The sequence below is a fragment of the Falco naumanni genome, chromosome 3, assembly GCF_017639655.2.
Source record: "Falco naumanni isolate bFalNau1 chromosome 3, bFalNau1.pat, whole genome shotgun sequence".
Taxonomy (NCBI): domain Eukaryota; kingdom Metazoa; phylum Chordata; class Aves; order Falconiformes; family Falconidae; genus Falco; species Falco naumanni.
In genome coordinates, this window is record NC_054056.1 from 117,516,343 (window position 1) to 117,534,731 (window position 18,389).

General features: G+C 42.7%; 1 protein-coding gene across 3 annotated transcripts in view; it reads left to right on the forward strand.

Annotated features, from left to right (window-relative positions):
- The window catches only part of TRAPPC9 (trafficking protein particle complex subunit 9), a 508,912-nt gene extending 492,798 nt beyond the window's left edge, over nucleotides 1-16,114 (forward strand). For all 3 annotated transcript variants that reach the window (XM_040585704.1, XM_040585703.1, XM_040585705.1), the window contains 2 exons: nucleotides 5,158-5,381; nucleotides 12,930-16,114. In XM_040585704.1, the coding sequence (XP_040441638.1) occupies nucleotides 5,158-5,381; nucleotides 12,930-13,109 (404 nt within the window). In that variant the 3' untranslated portion in view covers nucleotides 13,110-16,114. The remainder of the gene's footprint in view (nucleotides 1-5,157; nucleotides 5,382-12,929) is intronic.
- Nucleotides 16,115-18,389: the final 2,275 nt, after the last annotated feature.

The following is an 18,389-nucleotide window of genomic DNA, read 5'->3' on the forward strand; positions in this document are numbered from 1 at the left end:
TGTAATACGTAAGATCAGAAACAGACAGAGTTGTTCAACCTATTTCTAAAAGAATGGTTTAAAAAAACCAAAAAACTCGCTTTGCATTGTTAAGTTCCTTGCAAAATCCTTTAACAAACATTCTTGCAGAAGAGGGCGGCGGGGCGTGGGGGTGGAGGAGTGTAAAGGCTCATCCAGACAGCATGGTTGGCCCTTTCCTTGCTCTTTTATGGCAATTAGAAGTAAAGTTGGCCTGGGCAGGCATTTTAATCAGCAGTTTAGATTTGGTGAACACAGAAAAACTGAATCATTCTGTGAGGCTTTCACTGCAGCAACTCCGGCTTGGGCTCTTGCTCTTTGGCTTTCCTCCATCAGTGTACCTGATGGACATTATCTGGAGCCATCAGCGTTGTTGATGTTCTTTTCCCCTCCTCAGACCGCAGCTCTTCTGGTTCACAGACCTTGGTAAGACTAGCATTTCGGAACAGTTCTAATAGCATAAAAATGTTTGATTGGCTAAAATTATCCAAGCTAACACAGTACAGCAGAGCAAGGCTTGCGTTTCTGGGCTTGAAATCTCTTTTACCTTTCACATGAGAAGTATTTGCTCATTTGGGCATCTCTTGCCTTGAGTTTTGTTGACCTGCTTGTTTGTGCAAAGCCATGCCTCTGCGAGGTGTTTGCTTGAGCTGTGTTCCCTGCTGCAGTGAATGGCAGGGGCTAGTGCATCTGCATCAGGTGGGGATTCAAGAGCCAGATTAAAAGCAAACATCCAATGGAAATTTCTCCATCCCCCGCTGTAAAGATGAGCACAAACACCCTGCCTTCCTCTGCAGCCAATGTTTTTTTAAAATCAACCCAAACTTGAGTGAGGAGAGTAAACATTGCTGGCATATGCATTTCCACTGAGATTAAACATGTATTTGTATGCAGCTTTCCAAAATCAAACTTTCAGAGTGACAAAGAGGGAGTTGGGTGCGGCAGTGCAATTAGCTGTGACTCAGGACTCTTGACGTCTAGATGGGCCAAGGAGTTGCGAGTGCTCGCATGGAAACTTGACAAAGTAGCAAGAACAACTTACTCTGTGTTAGTATGAGTAAATAACACAAGATGTTAATAATGTTTGGTATTCATTTCAAAGCTGCTCCTTTGGGTTATGTAGGCAGAACTGCACCTGACAGGTGATGGTAAATTATGTTTTTCTTGTGGAATAGTGGTTGTCTTCCTGTTATAACGTTCATTCTCTTTTGTTGACGGTTTTCAGATCCTGAAAGAAAGACACAGTAAGAATTCTGATACGTTATTTTCATATAAGGTCTCCCAGACTTCCTGTGGTGTCAGTGAGCATCACCTATCAGCTGGGCCATGAAGTAGTTTTTCCAGCTAGATTAATTCATGGACATCCTAAAAGGCTTGGCTACAGCCATCAGTGAAAAAGCAAGGCTTTCCAGCCACCTTTCTCGGTGCCTTGTAGCATCCTCATCCTCTGCTTTCCAACATTTGTTGGAGAACATTTTCTCCTTAGTATAATAATCACTTAGAGAAGGTCCTAGAGATAAAATAGAGCGGTCCTGTGCCATGAACGGGTGTGTGACAGACTGTCTCTTTCCTTTTTTCATGGTTATCAAGGATTGCAGGGTAATGCTGGCACCCAGGGTTGCCAACACAGTGGATGTGTGTAGGTAAGTGAGCAGGAATGGCGGGGGGGAAGCAGCATTCTGTTGGCTTATTAAAGTGCTTAAAAAAGGAATTAACTTTCACTTAGAAGGAGATTGCTAGGTCTTCATGCTCTTTTTGCCCTGACAGCCAGTTTACGCTTCCACCTTTTTTATGTAATTTATATATGCTATTTGCATTAAACTTGGTCTTCTAATTTTATGAAGCAGTGTTTCTCTTGTATCTGGATCTTTGGAGGATGGAGGTATGGCCACCACTGTCTTCTGTGCTAGCAACTGTATCTTCTGATTCAGAGCTCCTGTAAACTGAAGCCAATAATGATTCACTCTCACAGCAGTGGTGTGAGCAGTCTCAGCTTTTATATGCCATCTGTGTGAGCGAGCTGAATCTGCAGAAATGGGACCCTGTACACATGGCTTTTCCTCTGTTCATGGATGAAAATATTAAAGCAAATCCGTATGGTCCATGAGATGTTTTCTGTGTCAGAAAGGGAGTAAAACTGCCTGTCAAACCAAGCTGTTCTCTGATGAAAGGGGACTGTTTTTAAACACTCCTTTCCATAGTATTTTGCACGCCAGCCATGTGTTTTTTCTCATCTGACATCTCATTGAGATCCTTGGCTTCAGTACTGCAAGAGGGAAGGGTGTGCTGGGAGGGAAGGAAATAATCTCTCAATATGTACACAAGCACAGGTGCGCACGCACGCTTTTGAATCAATCTTAAATTAATAGAATATTTTTTTTTTAATATGAAAGAAAATTCATCTGGTTAAGCCATGCTTAATTGCTTCCCTTTTGTTTGGATTTTCTATTTTCACATGAAAATATTAGGAAGCAATGCTCTGAGCTATTATTAGATACAAAGGTGGAGGCAGAGGGCAAAGGGTTCATTTACAATTCCTACAGCAGAGCACTGAATTTTAAAGCTAAAAATTGACGAGCAGCTTGAAATAAAGATTCATCCACTTAGCTTACTGAGTATTTCTGAAGGTTCATGCTGGTGTGGGGAGCTAACTGTTCGTGCAGCTGTAAGACCTGCTGGCTGGAAGAATCAGGAAAAAAAGTTTTCAGATATTTTTTTTTTTTAATGAAAACACTTACCTTGCATGGAGAAGCTTGAAAATATTTACTGATACGAAGTAATGAATTGATATAAATGCAATTTGTTTTGAAGGAAGCAACTGGACTTCACTTCTGTGGCAGGAGGCTGGGAAGCATAAAGATTATTCGTACACACACATGAAAAATTCAACTCAGTTAATCCCAGATAGTGGGATAGCATTATAACCACTACTTCACCTCCATGATCTTAGGGCAATCCTGCAAGAAGCAATCTGATCATGTAGGGCAGGAAAGCCCACAACATTAGAGTGTGCTATTGCAAAACAAATCCAACGCCAAACAGGATTTCTAGCCCTTCCCTAAAAATGCAATGAGGGTTATAACTTGCTTTCACAGAATCACAGAATGGTTGAGGTTGGCAGGGACCTCTGGAGGTCATCTGGTCCAATCCCCTGCTCAAGCAGGGCCACCTAGAGCACTTACCAAGGATGAGGACTGCACAGCCTTCCTGGGCAGCCTGTGCCAGCGCTCGGTCACCCTCACAGTAAAAAAAATATATAATTCCTGATGTTCAGAGGGAACCTCCTGTGGTTCAGTTTGTGCCCATTGCTTCTGGTGCTGTCACTGGGCACCACTGAAAAAAGCCTGACTCTGCCTTCTTCGCACCCTCCCTTCAGGTATTTCTATGCATCTAGATCTGCTCTGAGCCGTCTGGTCTCCAGGCTGAGCAGTCCCAGCTCTCTCAGCCTTTCCTCATAGGAGAGATGCTCCGGTCCCTTAATCCTCTTCACTGGACTCTCTCCAGTATGTCCGTGCCTTTCTTGGACTAAGAAGCCCAGAACGGGACACAGTACTCCAGGTGTGGCCTCAACCAGTGCTCTCGTTGACAAAAAACCTGGGCATCTCCTTTGGAAAGGAAAGTTTTGGCACGAGAGCTATTCCAACTGGGACCAGCACGGGTTTTGGATAGCTGCAGCTTGAGCACTGCAGGGTTGTTCTGTGCTCCCTCTGCCAAGCCTCTTGTATCTGGGACTTGCTGTTGCATTTGGGCAGCTTTGGTCAAGGAGGGATTTTCATCTGGGTAGCTCAGCTTTGCAGACCTGACCTCTGGGATAAATGTCCCTTTCCGAACGCCTTTCTTTTTTGGCACTAGCTTTCTTTTTTTCCTCCAGTTGCTGCGCCAAGGCTTGTTCAGCTTGCAACACACCAGGACATAACAGGAACATGCATCATTTTGTAGTTTTTTGTCTAAGGCAACAAAACAAAAATAAGTACAAAAAAATAAAAATTACTTTGGTGGTGGTTGGTTTGGGGTTTTTTTTCTGTGAAGGCTCCTGAAGCATAAAAATAGTGCCTTTTCTTGAAGAGGGGATATTACTAATGTAAATCTGATGCTGTTGGCAGAGGAATAATATGCTGTATGTCATAAGGCAAGAGACTGAGGAGGAGCTGGAGCGATCGAAATGCCTCATGGGCATGTGCGATTGTGGGGATGGGTATTCACACAGAGGATGCTTTCTTACATGTGCCCAGGGCTTTCTCTTATCTCTGAACATGAACCCATAGTGAAATAGAAATGTTCCTGTATTAATACTGAATCAGAGATAACCCTCATCTGAAAAATACAGTAATACTGCACAACTGGGAACCCTTTCAGAGCGGGCAATCGGACTAGCAATTTTGTAGCGTGTTGGTAATGAAACATTTGGGTTCTGTGTAAGCAAATGGGCAAGGTTAGTGGACACATTATTCCGGCTGTCATTGTCCCTGCAGTAACCAATGTAGAGGCTTTATATTTTCTACTATCCCAGTAAGGGAAAGAAAAGCAGGAAGTTAAAAATAGAAATCCTAGAATGAATTAAAGTGCGAAGAGTGAACAAGCTCGTAGTACTGCTGTATAATTTTAAAATCCCTTTTTTTCCCTTAGAATCTGGACTTTAATATATGTATTACATTGCAAATTCTGGCGGTGGCTGTCGTGCTCCAAAAGGTCACCTCCATACAGGAGGATTTATTGTGGCTGTAACACGTGAACATGGCCATCCAGCCCTGGATCTGTGTAGCTACCATTTGTATTGATGATTCCTGTCTGTATTTCCCTTCACCTGATGCTGTTGATTTGCAGGAGAAGTTGTCTGTGGGTCTGGCCTTCAACACCGGCGGCTAAAAAGATTCTCTTCTGGTGCCTGTGGATAGAGTGTAATTGGTTTTTTTCATTGCTCTGTCAACAGCTGTGGGCAGATATCAGGCCTTTATGAGCTGGTTTTTGCAAGCAGTTTCCCTGCAACACCACCCTACACGACACCGCCGAGTTGGTTAACTGCCAAGCACCCTTGGTTTCACACGGGTTACTTTTTCTTGTGAAGTTTCCTATCAAGATTATATGTGATTTCTAAAGCAGGGGTCCAGCATAACGTGGAATTGTTTTCTTGATTGGCAGATATCCTCGTTGATGGCCAGCTTTGTGACTGCGATATCGTGGTGAACTGCACGGTGGGAGACCCTGTCCCGCTGGAGGTGAAGCTGACCAACTGGAGCAAACACAGCGTGGGACCCTTCGCTCTCACCGTGATGCCCTACCAGGATTACCAAAACGGGGTGCACAACTACGAGCTGCAAGATGCTATCACCTTTGTGGGATCCAACACCTTCTACATCGATTCAGTATGTCTATCAGATGTGTCGTGATGCCGGATGACATGAATTTGCAGAAAAGGACTTCAGTATTCCATTGTGCTTTCTAAGGCAGATTAATTTTTGGAAAGCACCATGATTTCCGAAATTTAAAAAAAAAAAATAATCCAGCTATTGCTAAAGGTGTTGCTAGGTTTGAGGTTATGGAATCATCTCTCTGCAATGGTTTTAGACTGTAATTTCCTATCATGTAAACCACTAGTAAAGTATCAGAGACAGTGACTTTTGGTTGCTCTAGATCTGACAAAATATGAATGGGTAACCTAGATAAAATGTGTAATACCATATTGCCAGTCCCTTGAGCCATCCAGTGCAGCCTGCAGTAATAGTTTATAAGTAACTTTTTCTCTTTAGTCCATAAGAAATACTCCCCAGGCTGAGCCAAGGAACACTGCAAATCAGTTTTAGTCAGGTCCTGAGGAAATGCAACAGACTGCAAAAAGAAAATGTTAAATGTAATGACCGATCTGACGAGCTGGTTCATTTCCTTGTCACTTAGCATACTTCTGTAAAACCATAAAGAAAAATAGAAAACATGCTTAAAATGAGACAGAAAAAGTCCCTTTTTACAACAGTCGAGATTTTGATTTTTATCTCAGTTTCTTCTTTAGAACATTCAAGTCTAGGAGCTTTTTGCTTCTAAGGCAAGACACTGAGAATATGGATAACACTGCTGTCTCCCATACCCTTCCCCCAAAAATTGCAACAACAAAAAAATCAGGACTGAAAAACAGACAGACAGGACTGCAAAGTGGAATAAGCAGTACTTCTGGTAACTTATGAAATAAACATGAAGAAGATGGTGAGTGTTTGGGATAGCGCTTAGGACCTTTGCTTAGGTCAGCTCATCGGATCACAAATAAAATGTACTTGTCAAAACGGAATATGTAAGTGAACCTTAGTATGAAAAAAATGAAAGGTTAACCACAGGGATAGTCCCCATGCATATTTTTCAATTATGTGTCATGGAGGGAAAATATTTCAGAAAGCTAATGATCATGGAATAGACCATCAACTTGAATTTTAATGGGAGCTAACTATATTCTCAGCTGAATAATTTAAATATGTCAACAGAAATAATCAAGAGATGGCTTGCTTTGACTCTCTTTCTGACAATGTGGAATTCTTAGTTGGAGTGGCAGTGTTTGGATGCCCAGCTGCTGAAAGACCTGACCCTCCAGGCTAATGAGGGGAAAGGGGGATGTCAGTGTGATGTATTCTTACCTTCTGACTGAGTCTCCTACGGGGCAAAAAGTCAGGAGTTCACATTGCTTATGCCTACCCAGGCAGCTTTCTCATACGTTACGGTCCCCGCTTTTGCCCTGCTGTTCAGTATTGTGACATGTCTCCAATAACATGGTCCCTAATAAGTTAAAAATAGCACTGTTTTCCTATTTGTCCGCCTCGTAGTCCAAACAGGTGAAATTAAGAAAATGTCGAGTCTTAGACAAGAAGTGTTATATTTCATGGTATGTGGTATTGATACTTGTCATACATAGGCTCGCACAGAAAATGCTTAGTCATATTTCTTTGAGGCATAGAGCCCTGATCATGGAAGAAAATTCTTCAGACAGTGTATCTAATGCGGCCAGAGTCCCTTTCATCCCCCATAATAACTAATTCAGTAATGGAAAAAAGATTTCAGAAAGCCGCACTTGTTTTGGGGACAAGAAGAAAGTCCTGGTTTGTGCATTTGATGCTTCAGGGAAGAATGAACATACTTAGAATTGTGTTCATGCTCTGAGTTTGGCAGAAACTCAGACAGATGCTGGTTAAGAAACCAAAGAAGCACATGGTTGGGTGAGATGAAAGATTTAGAATTTCTCTTTTTTATAAATGAAAGCTGAGACACCGGACTAGGTTTGCCGCTGGTCACTGGTTAACTCAGTGCTGCTCTGTCAAAGCTATTAAACACGTGCCCACGATTTTCATAAACTGAGGTCCCGGGCACACGATTATTTTGCTTGTTTAATGGAGGTGGCTTGAGATGCTACCACTTCCCAGCTGCTTGTTTCGGCCCCTCTGCAGGAAGATGTTCCCCGCTTCCCCAGCAGACCCAGCGGGAGCGATGGTGTGAGCATTCGTTTTTGTGCAAAGTTGGCCAGTTTAGCCAAAACAACGTTCGTCAGCAGTTTAAGCTAATTGGGCTGACTTTACACTGACACTGGCAAGGAGGTGGTGACATGATTTATTGCGCTGCCGAGCTGGGTGGGAGGAAGGATGGAGAACTAGCATATGGTTGGTGTATGAGTACTGTATGGTCAAGAACAAGTGGGAGCATCAGATATTAGAGCAAGAGAAAATACTTCTTATGTCCTGAAAATCTGGTCTGTTGTCATGCTGATGCAGACAGTACATTATTGGTGCTCAACTGAACGTGATTTCTCTGGGGAAAAAAACAAACGAAACCCAAACTCCCTCTGCTTTCCTAAATGTTAGTTTCATATTTAGCCTGATGCTCAGCAAATCACAATTATTTTTGATTCCATACTAAAAAGTCTCAAAGCAGTTTCTGTTGCTATCTGGAAGACAGGGGATATATACAGGGATTTTCATGCACATGCTGCTTTGCAGTATAAATAGAACTTGTTTAAAAGGTAAAGTCATACAATTTTGTATTTCTCTCTCTTGCGGTTTGAAGTCCAGGTTAGATGAATTATCTTGGAAGTAACATAATAAGGGCTTTTTCACCTTTTTGTGCTCTTGCTTCAATTCAACGCAGAAGTCTGGGTTTGTGTCACAAAGTCTCTGCTGGGAGATACTACTTCAAAAAGCAAATCTTCTACTGAAAAAAATGAAGTATATTGAGGTATTTCCATGCATTTTAAATTAAGTAAAATCTTTAGTTTTAAGCACAACTTCCAGTTTGGTTAACTTTACCTTTCTATGTCTGTATTTATCAGAAAAAGTGACTTCCTCAGTTATGATTTAGATAATAGACATTTTTGTTCAGTGCACAGTTTTGAAACATAACACGGTGGAGCCCCATCCATTAAAAATACATTGCACTGATTTATGTTTTATCTCACTTCACAACTTGAAGTCTAGCTTTAGCCATATTATTAAAAGTTCTTAATTCTTACCGATATTGGAATTTGTTTCTTTTTTTGACTAATTGGTTGACAGGACAAAGTTACTTCTTGGCAAATTAAAAACAAAAAAATTATCTTCTAGGGAGAGTCCTGAAACTACCAGCAGTTCATCTTTTCTTGTTGTTCCTGCTTTTGCCATTACTATTCTCAAGCAGGGTGTTTTTTTTCCTGCGTGTGTTATCAGGCAATGGCTCAAGTGGTCGGTAGTGGGAGATGAGGAGAAATTCATTAGTAGATGGTCATTTTGAATCAGCTCAGAAGCTATGATGAACATTTGCTCACTTCTGGCAAGTCCTCTGTGGCCCATCTGGAACAAATTAGTTTTCTTGGCACTGTTCTACTTGCACTGTAAACTCTTTGGGGCAGCGAACAGTAGCTGGCACTAGCCCTAATCTCCAACTGAGCTCCCTAAGTACTACAGCAGTATAAATAAGTAGTAATTAGTTCTAAGCAATCACAGTCCCACATGGTAGCCTGAATCAGGGAAGGATTAGAATGGAGCTAGAAACTTAATTTTTCTTCTATCTCAGTAGAACAGAGGAGTAATGTGGGCATTTCTTTTTTCTTGGTTCTTCAGTGTGTGTTTGGTTTTGGGTTTTGGGTTCTTTTTGTTTTAGGAGTAATGTGGGCGGGTTTTTTTCTTGAATCTTCAGTGTTTGTTTGGTTTTGGGTTGGTTTTGGGTTTGGTTGTTTTTGTTTTTGTTTTTTCCTGGGATAGAAGCTTCCCATCTTTGGTTTCCATGATTTGGTGGAATTTTAGTAAAACCTTTTTCAAGTCTGACTTGTCTCAGCAAGCATGTATTCAACAGCATCTTGGATTGGCACAACATATAAACACATATCTAGGCATTGACACTATGAGAGCTGTGTGCTGCTAGATGGAGTGACGATACAAATTTCATCTGGATCAGGCACGAGCGTGTGTTCCTCATGTTTCTGGGAGGTTAGCTGGATCGTGCACTGCGATCAGTGGGAGGGTGTGTGCTGTCAGCTATGGCAGAAAACGTCTGACTTACGTACACATCTGAACAAGTCACCCTGCACTTGCTCCCTTCCCTTGCAGCGGAGAGCCAGTCACCAGGGCTGATGGTGTTAAGGGGACATTTTACCTCATTCTACATTTGATCAGATGAATCTGCGTGTTGAACAGCTGGCTCAGATGTGGATATCCACTTTACAGACATTGGGGCGGATTCAGTTGCAGACTGAGACATCTGAATGTGTAGGTGTTACCGTGGACGCTGGCCAGCTAAGCTCCCATTAGTCAATGGAGGCGTAGTCTGGAGCCAGTAGAACCTGGCTTACACTACACAGACACTGGGGTGAGATTCAGTTGCCTAAAAGTAGGCGTCTACCATCATTTGGGTGCTGTGGGTATCCCATCTGGCCTCCATCTCCTGCCAGAAGTCCTGTAAATCATCCTGTGCATCTTGCCAGCCCTGTGCACACGTCTTTATGCCTTAGGTCATCCCAGATGTCATGAGGTGCCTACATTTAGGCAGTTGTATCCTGGCTCTCTGGGCTGGCTAGGTAGAGCATTCTCTGTTTGCTCCACTGGCTGCATTGACTAGAAGTCTTCTTACTGCAGAAGAAGCTCAGATACCTAGTGTGCAGACACCAAAATGTAGGTGGTTTATTCTCAAAATTAACCCTGTGCTTGGAATACCAGTTGGGTTGGATCTGGCCCTTTCCTTACTGGTCTGCTGCTGATGTACTTGTGGTAATCTGGGAATGTTTGTAGGCAGCCCCACTAGAAAGGCAGCGTTACTTTTCAAAGTTAGTTACTTCTTGTAACTTGTGCAGAGCCACTTGCATCTCAACAGTGCAAAGGTTTCAAGCTACTTTTGCTTCCCTGTTTCTTCCCCAGACCACAAGTGTTGATCAAAGTAGTGGTTGTACAAGTGGCCGTACGCATTTGGATAGTCCCCAGACCATGAACCACGAACCAGGTTGTTTGGTCTGTGTGTACCGCGCACAGGGAGATGGGATGCAGGCAGAACAGGACACATACCACTACCTGCCTCGCTGGCTCTACTCGCTTGTGCTGAAGAAGCTGATGACTGGTGCAGAGACTTGTGCTGCAAAGGCAGGAGGAGCAACCAACCATGTAGGAAGAACCTGAAATGAGTGCTGATGTGTCTGAAGCCACCTTCCTGCTTGCCAAGGGCTCTGATCAATGCTGTTTTGGAGGTTTCCTTGTGGTGCAGCTAGATTAGGAAAAACAGACTGGGAGCTTGAAAAAGATATGGGTCCTGAGGAGCCTTCATTTGCTGTTTTCTTCCAGCCGTTGCTGGCATTGGGGCCTACCTCTGTCCTCCTCTGGAAGCATGTCGGCATCAGTTCCAGTGAGGCAGAAATAAGTCAGGCAGCCCTGGGAGGAGGGGACGGAAGCAGGAGGGGCGGCTGTTTGATGTTCTGCATGTCCAGACGCAATGCCAGGGGGCAAGAACTTGTACCCAGCTAGGAGGGGAGATGCCAAGGACAGGGGTCAGGAGAACAGCTGTGGCTGCTCTGATCATTCATGCGGATGATATGATGCTGATACAAGTTTGCTGTAGGTCAGCAAAAGTGCCCAGCACCAAAGCCAAAGGGAGCCTGGGCTTTGTCAGCTCTGATGCTGCTGCTGCTTGTGAACAGCCAGGCCCTTGTGCAGGAGCAGCAGCTCTTCAACAGAGAAGCCTGATACCCCAGGGGACTGTACAGGGTGCACATCTGCTGGCTAAAGGACCCAGCAATGAAAGTCAAAAAAACCCTAGAACAGGAGAAAACAGAAACAAACAGTTCATTCCCCTCACGTCTGAAAGCTACAGAGAACCTTACTCACTGGAGGTGATGGCAGGTGATTTTCAACTCTCTGACATGTTCTTGAGGTGCCTCACACCCTGGGAAACTTTTCCTAGTGGTTCATCTCCCCCCTCTCCCCCACCATAGTCTAGTCATCATCCTTGTTCTGGTCTTCCTATGCAATGACAAGATGCCCTTCAGAAAAGGATGTCCATAGACACTTTCCCAGTTAATACCCCATTGTGGATGTCCCAGTTCACCATATGACCAAAATTTTTATGGTGGGCAAGAATCCCGATTAGCTGCATCCCTTCACTGTTCCAAGTGGTAATATCCCATCAATTCCTAGTGATTTTGCTTGCAAAGATTTTCTCCCCCTGAATCCAGTCAAGCGCAGCACCTCTGGGCATCTCAGGGCTTCTGGATCCAACACCAGAGTTTGTGTTGTGGTTGGGTTTGGGTCTCGGCTTGGCTGGCCAGTGGTCTGTCACACTGTCACTGGGAATCAGCACTGCACTCTGTAACATGATGGATGCTGAGGTGTTTGGAGATGACAAAGAAAGGCCCATTACCAATGAATATTCAAGGAAAAAAGAAAATACACGGGCACACCTGTTAAAGTAGGGATGACCCCTTGAATATATATTGAGTTGGTGGTTTCAGGGTCTGAAGAGCAGAAAGGCTTCTTAGATGGTCTTAGCTGAGGGAAGACCAGTACTGAGGAGTATCAGGTGCTGTGTATTGGGTCTTTTCTGCTGAGATGAAGTTGCCTTTTCACAAGCTTTTGAATAAATTCCATCCAATGAAATGGCTTTGTGCCAATTCTGTGTTTTGCATCTGCAGCAACTTTAACACAATTCTAGGCACCCTGAAACTGGATTTAACATCCTGTGGAAGCAGATATTAATTCAAACATTATCACATGCTGAACAGTCGTGGGGGTGTCAAAGTTAGAAATTACTTCAGTGTCTTGCTGAAATGATGGACTAAGATACATTATTTGTTGTAAAGATATGAATCATAAGTGGTTTTATGAGGAAGGGAAATATATGAATCTAGAAACTGTGAACTCTGTATTTAATTTGGACAAGTTAAATCAGGGTGGATACTTTTTGTGGGGTTTTTCTTGCTAAACTCAATTATTATAATGATAGTGAATATTAAAGATTCTTGATTAGAATTTGCAGTCAGATTGTGTCTGAATTATAAGTGGGGATGAATTTAGCTGTTGCTAAGTTGTTAAGTGGTGTTTGACCATGTGTTTAGCATGAGTTCAGAGACGTGATTTAGACCTTTAATGGAGATGTCGATAAATGCAGCCTAAGGAAATATTTTTGGGTGACCTCTGCCTTAAACCAGCTCTGTTCTGGAATCAGTGGCTCCTAAAGAACTTGTATTCTGGTCTGAGTTGTGCCACAGCTTTGCTGCGTGAGAGAATAATACAGGGTTTAATTTTCAGTGCTCTGGTTTTACCATTGCTAGAACAGGGACAAGATCTTTACTCCTTTTTGTGTGAAGGCAATATTGAGATGTGAATCTAGAGTACTTCGAGATCGTTTGAAGGAGCTACTGAATGGCAAAATGCAATTGTTTGGGTTTGTTGCTGGCTTAATTATACTGATTTTCACATTTTCTTTTCCAGGTGAAGCCGACCAAAGACTCCGTGTACTTTGGAGCACTCCTCTTTCTCTACACAGGCGATTTCTACCTGAATATCAAATTCCATGAAGACAACTGCAGCAAGGAACTGCCTCTCTCCTGGTTCTGCCTTCCTAGTGTCCACATCCGTGCTACAGAGCCCATGGGCCAAACTAAGCTGTAAATATACTGTGTGCTATTTGGTTAACCGCAGTGCGCAGAAATGCTTGGCACATCCTCTGCTTGACCCCAGCTTGTTTCTGTCAAACCTCAGGCCACAGGCCCTACTTTGGAGGAACAGCTGAACACTTTCTGAATTGGCTGACAGTCATTTGGGCAGCTGCTTTAGCTAATTTCAGAGAGAGAGGGAGAGAGTTTATAACTGCTCTAGAGTTTTCCTCTGTTTCCAAAAAGCCTATGAAACTGCTAATATGTGCATTGTACTTTCATATGCTCTGTTAATAATCAGTGGGCTTGAAAGGGTCTTGAGGACTGTTAAGAGAGCTGAATTTAACCATGTGTTTGAAGGTCTCGATTCCAACTTGAATAATCCCGTTTTAGCATTTTTCAACAAGAATTGTGTATCTGTATGAAATTCCTCCTGGCTTATGCTGGACCCATGGCATGTACCCTTGAGGTGTACTTCTGTCTTAGATTTGTTCACAGGCTTGTTCTTGTTCATTTCTTTGCTATTTGGTGTCTTTGATGGTAAATAGCGGTAATGATGCTTTTTCCTGTGTTACTGAAGGTAAGAATAGCAAATGTGCCTCCAGTTATTCTCCTCCTCCCCTGAGCCACTTGTTCCTGGTAGAGTCACTGTTCGGTAGGTCTATGAACAGGAAAGGAAGTAAGGCAATAAAGAGCTAAAGAATTTTGTCCTTGAGAAAGGAAATAAGCCAACTTTTGGGTTGTCTAAGGCTTGCCTGTGAATTTGGGCTTTTGCAATTCTGTTTTATACAATCACAATCGCTTGAAACACTTGCAGACACTTAAAGAGCCACCAGAATTTATCAGCTGGTCTTTAATATCACTTTGCATGAATTTTTTCATTTTTGCATCTGATCACATTTTTCATGCTAATAGACTGGGCTTGATTATGTGGTTGGGTTTTTTTCCCCTTTGTTTTATTTAGAATGCTTAAGTTTAATTATTAGGCAATTAAGGCCATGGAACTCCTGACCATAACAGTAGTTGATGAATGTACTGAAAATTTAGCCTGTTGTCTTTCAGAATAATGTTTTTGTATAGCGAGACCCGTATTGACCCCACATAAAGCAGGGAGATGTCTTAGCTGTATGATTAATATATTATTTCATGGACCATATGTTTCAAACCTGTCTCAATCTTTTCTTAAAGTTACAGCCTGCGGCTCTTAAGTTTGGTGGTAGGATACCTTTGGGGGTGGATGCACCAAGGTGTGTCAGGGGTGCTCCACTTAGCTCCAGTTAGCTCTATATGTGCTAAATCTATGTGCACAACCTCTTTGCAGAATTTTTGGTTGTTCAGGCTTCATCCAGATGTGAGCACACCACTTCATGCCTGATGTGGTCCATGCTGCTCATGCTGTGGAGCACCAGCGCATGTAGCTCATTCTGGCTCTCTGCACCATGCCCAGTGGTACTTACAGATGTGACTGGTGTTTTCCCTAGGAACTACAGTGCTCAAAACTCAATTAATTGCATGTTTGCAAATGACTGTAATGTATTCATTCCAAATATATTTCTAATTTGAGGGAACTATAGCTATAGCATGATAGCTATATTTCCAGGATATGCAGGGTATTATCTCTGAAAACCTGTATTGTGGCAATCTTATCAGTGTTTGCTCTTGAGCTGTGGCTCTATACACAGCTTTAAATGTCAGAGTGGAAGTCTTCAGTCTTAAACTGACGGAAATCTAAGGCCAGCTGAAGATTTACTTGCAATGGTGTACTGCTCTCTCAGGTGCCAGCAAACAATGTCCAGTAGGAAAACTGTTCCATAGATTTGCACAGTGGCTCTGGGCCACTGACACCGATGGAAAGAGCATCCAGCAAGCTGAGTTGGGCATGTTTTTTGTCTTGGTGGAACGTGGTTAATCGGTTGTGACATGAGGCTGAGTCCTCTGTCACTAGGTAGGTATATATGCAGGAAAATAAGGTCCTGGGAGAGCAGGAATTAAACAACTTAATGTTCTCCACAAAAGCTTGCTTTTGACATGCGTGTCTGTACCATGTTACACAACACTGTTGCAGCAAAATCCAAATTGGGCTGTATTCAGTATTCCCAGCAGGTAATCTGCAGATGATAGGAATATAGCTAAGGCTTTGTAAGGACCACACTGCATTTGAAACAAAAATACTGTTGCAGTCAGGATGTTTCAGCTTACCTAGCTAAGGGATCATTTCCTACTTTATTTTTGAGAGCTTTCTCTGAGATGGGATGTTATTGTTCTATGAAGCCTGTCCTGGGATACAACATTCCTGTGCCCTTTACTTATAAAGGATCCTGATCCACAGCCTGCTGAAGCTGTTGGAATGTAAGCAGGTTTTACTATAACAAAAGCAAGCTGCGTATTTCCTAGGTTTCCAATACACCATTATAAATCTGCCATATGTGCTCATAAATATAAGATCTCATGTGTGAGCTGACCCTTAATGGTCAATCTGTTCATTATATAGTAGACCACTCTGTCCTTTGTCAACTTTGATGCTTAGTTGCTTTTGGCAGTTGTGATATCTTTCCCAATTTTCTCACACTTCTACTTGTCTTGGTGAGAGAGATGAAACACAAGAAATTCTTCCTCCTGGGGATTATTTGTGACTTGTCCAGGAGGAGAATATTTAAGTGTCAGCGTAATTTGGAGAAGGGTGAGAGGACAGTACTTGAGAGTACTGTATCACTGGGAGTGCTGTCAGGATTGGTCCTTGCAGTGCTTGAAAAAAGGATAATACTTTCCTGATCTGCTCTCCTTTTCTGGAACTGAAAACTTGTTTTTCTTTCTCTCAACTACCCAGCTATTATTTTGAACATGATAAGCCAAACTGCATTGTTACACAGATGTATATCTGATATGATCCCACTTGGTTGAGTTAAATCATTTGTAATTTAAATCACCCTTGCTGAGAGCAAACATTGGTCCAATATATGTGTGCATTGGTGAAGCATAAGTTGTGTAAATTTAACTGTCCAAATAAATACTTATCTTGTGCAATTTACACCTCTGCCTGTCTCTTTTGTCTATAATTCTTGATAATGTTCTTGTGTGTTTTTACTGATAGTAATAATAATATATCTCTTGATGCTGCATTCTCTCTCTGAAAGGTTGTATTCGTCCCTGGAACTGAAATTTCAGCTTCACTCAAAACTTTCTGTTTGTAGATGAACTCAGAAAGATGTGTGTGAACTCAGAAAGAACTCCATAGTGTGGTTCCTGTGTCAGTGTCCATTAATTGTAAGCTGAGGGGAGAGAGATGCACTCACGTGAAAAGTTACTTATGCCTGAGTTTCCTAATATTGCCGATGAGGGTGGTGAAACACTGGAACAGGTTGCCCAGAGAGGTGCCTCATCCCTGGAAACATTCAAGGTCAGGTTGAATGGGGTTCTGAGAAACCTAATTTAGTTGAAGACATTCCTGCTTGTTGCAGGGGAGTTGTAGTAGATGACCTTCAACGGTCCCTTCTGACCCAAACCATTATATGACTCTATGACCCTTTCCATCCTCTACAAAAAGAGCTCAAAGGCTGGAAGGAGGACCCTTACAGAGGTCATACATCTGGGAAGACTGGAAGCACTTGTTTTGTGTGCACCATCTGAGGTCCAGCTGTAGAGAGCTTTGTGGCAGGTGCTGGAGGCTACGATGCCTGTGAAGAACCTTGAAGGCTAAAGAAGAAAGAAAGTAAGATCAGGTTGGCTGAACGCCTGGAAGACAAACGGGATATGAAGCGAGGCTGGAGCGGATGCGCAATGCCACGTCGGCAGCTGGCTGAGAACATGAAACTCACAGAGAGAAGAAAGAAGAGAGAAAAAAAAATGCAACAAGGTCAGTGTGTTCGTAACTTAGCAATTAACCAATTATACGTAGCCGAGAAGTGTGTGAACAGTATTGATTAACCAATGGTATTTTAGTACGTTGCACGTGAACAACAAACAAGGATATATAAGCGTGGGGTTTGGACTAATAAGGGGTCTTCTGGTCAAATTCAGGAGTCTGTGCCTCAACCTCCTCAAATGGTGACCCCTATGGTGGTGTTCCAAAGTCTTGGAAGAATAGGGACGGAATAAAAACGACAGCTTGTGGAAGAGGGCTGCGTTCCGGAGGAGACGTCTTGGCTGAATGATCGTCTTGCCGGCTGGACCAGGCGGACAACCTAAACCCCGGGGATAACACCCGTACTCATCGAGACAGATGAGCAGCCAAGAAACTTTAGAGATTTAAAATATTTGAAGAAATTTCAAGAAGCTTTAGAAACCTGTACTCATTGTGACAGGCGAGCAGTCAAGAAGCTTTAGAAGCCTGTATGCATTGTGACAGATGAGCAGCCAAGAACTTTTAGAGACTTTAATAATTTTAAGAAATTTTAAGAGACCTTAGAAACTTTAGAATCTTTAGAAACTTTAGAAAATGGGATCCCATATGTCTTCAGAGGAAAAAAGTATATTAAGGATGTTTCAACATATTTTGCACAAAAGAGGAATTCTATATGCAAAAAGTAATTTGAGACTGTTGCTAGCTTGGTTAAAGAGCCAAGCCACCCTCCCACCCCCCCAGCTACCTCAACACAAATATTTGATGTTAGAATGTGGGAGTCAGCAGGAGAGCAAATTTGGGAAAAGGCATCTTGAGGAGATTTAACTGCTACCCAAGTTATGACTACTTGGTAATTAGTGCTCGAGAGTTTGAAAGAGATGCGTGCAGAAAAACAGCCTGCAGGTATTGCTAAAGGAGGCTTGGTCAGAGACTGAGAAGGGGCGGGAAGGCAGTGTAATAAAGCAAGATGTTGCTCAGCAGACGGAGCCAAATGAGAGTGAGGCTGAGGCTGAAATTGTGCATTTTCCTGATGAACTAGAAGGACCAGAGTCGGAGGACTCAGATGAGGATGGACAAGATGAAAATCTGTCAAATTTAAGATTGGAAGATTTGCAGTTAAAAAAGGAACAGTCAAAAGTAAGGAAGAAGCAACTGGTGCGGCAGAGTGCTAATAAGGAAAGCAGTAGTGATGATGAAAATGATATCGGGAGAGGGATTAAAGAAGAGTGGAGGAGAGTGCACTTGGAAAGTACGAAAGAGGGAGTGCACGCGTTTCCTGTGATATTACAAGACAGACACCCAGGCCAATATCAGGTGTTTCACTGGGAAATGATTAAGGAACTATGGAAAACTGTAATGCAAAATGGACTATATTCTCCTTTCACACAAACTTTATTAGAGATTGTGATGATGGGTCCGCAGCTAGTGACTCTGTTAGAATGGATCTGTGACAAA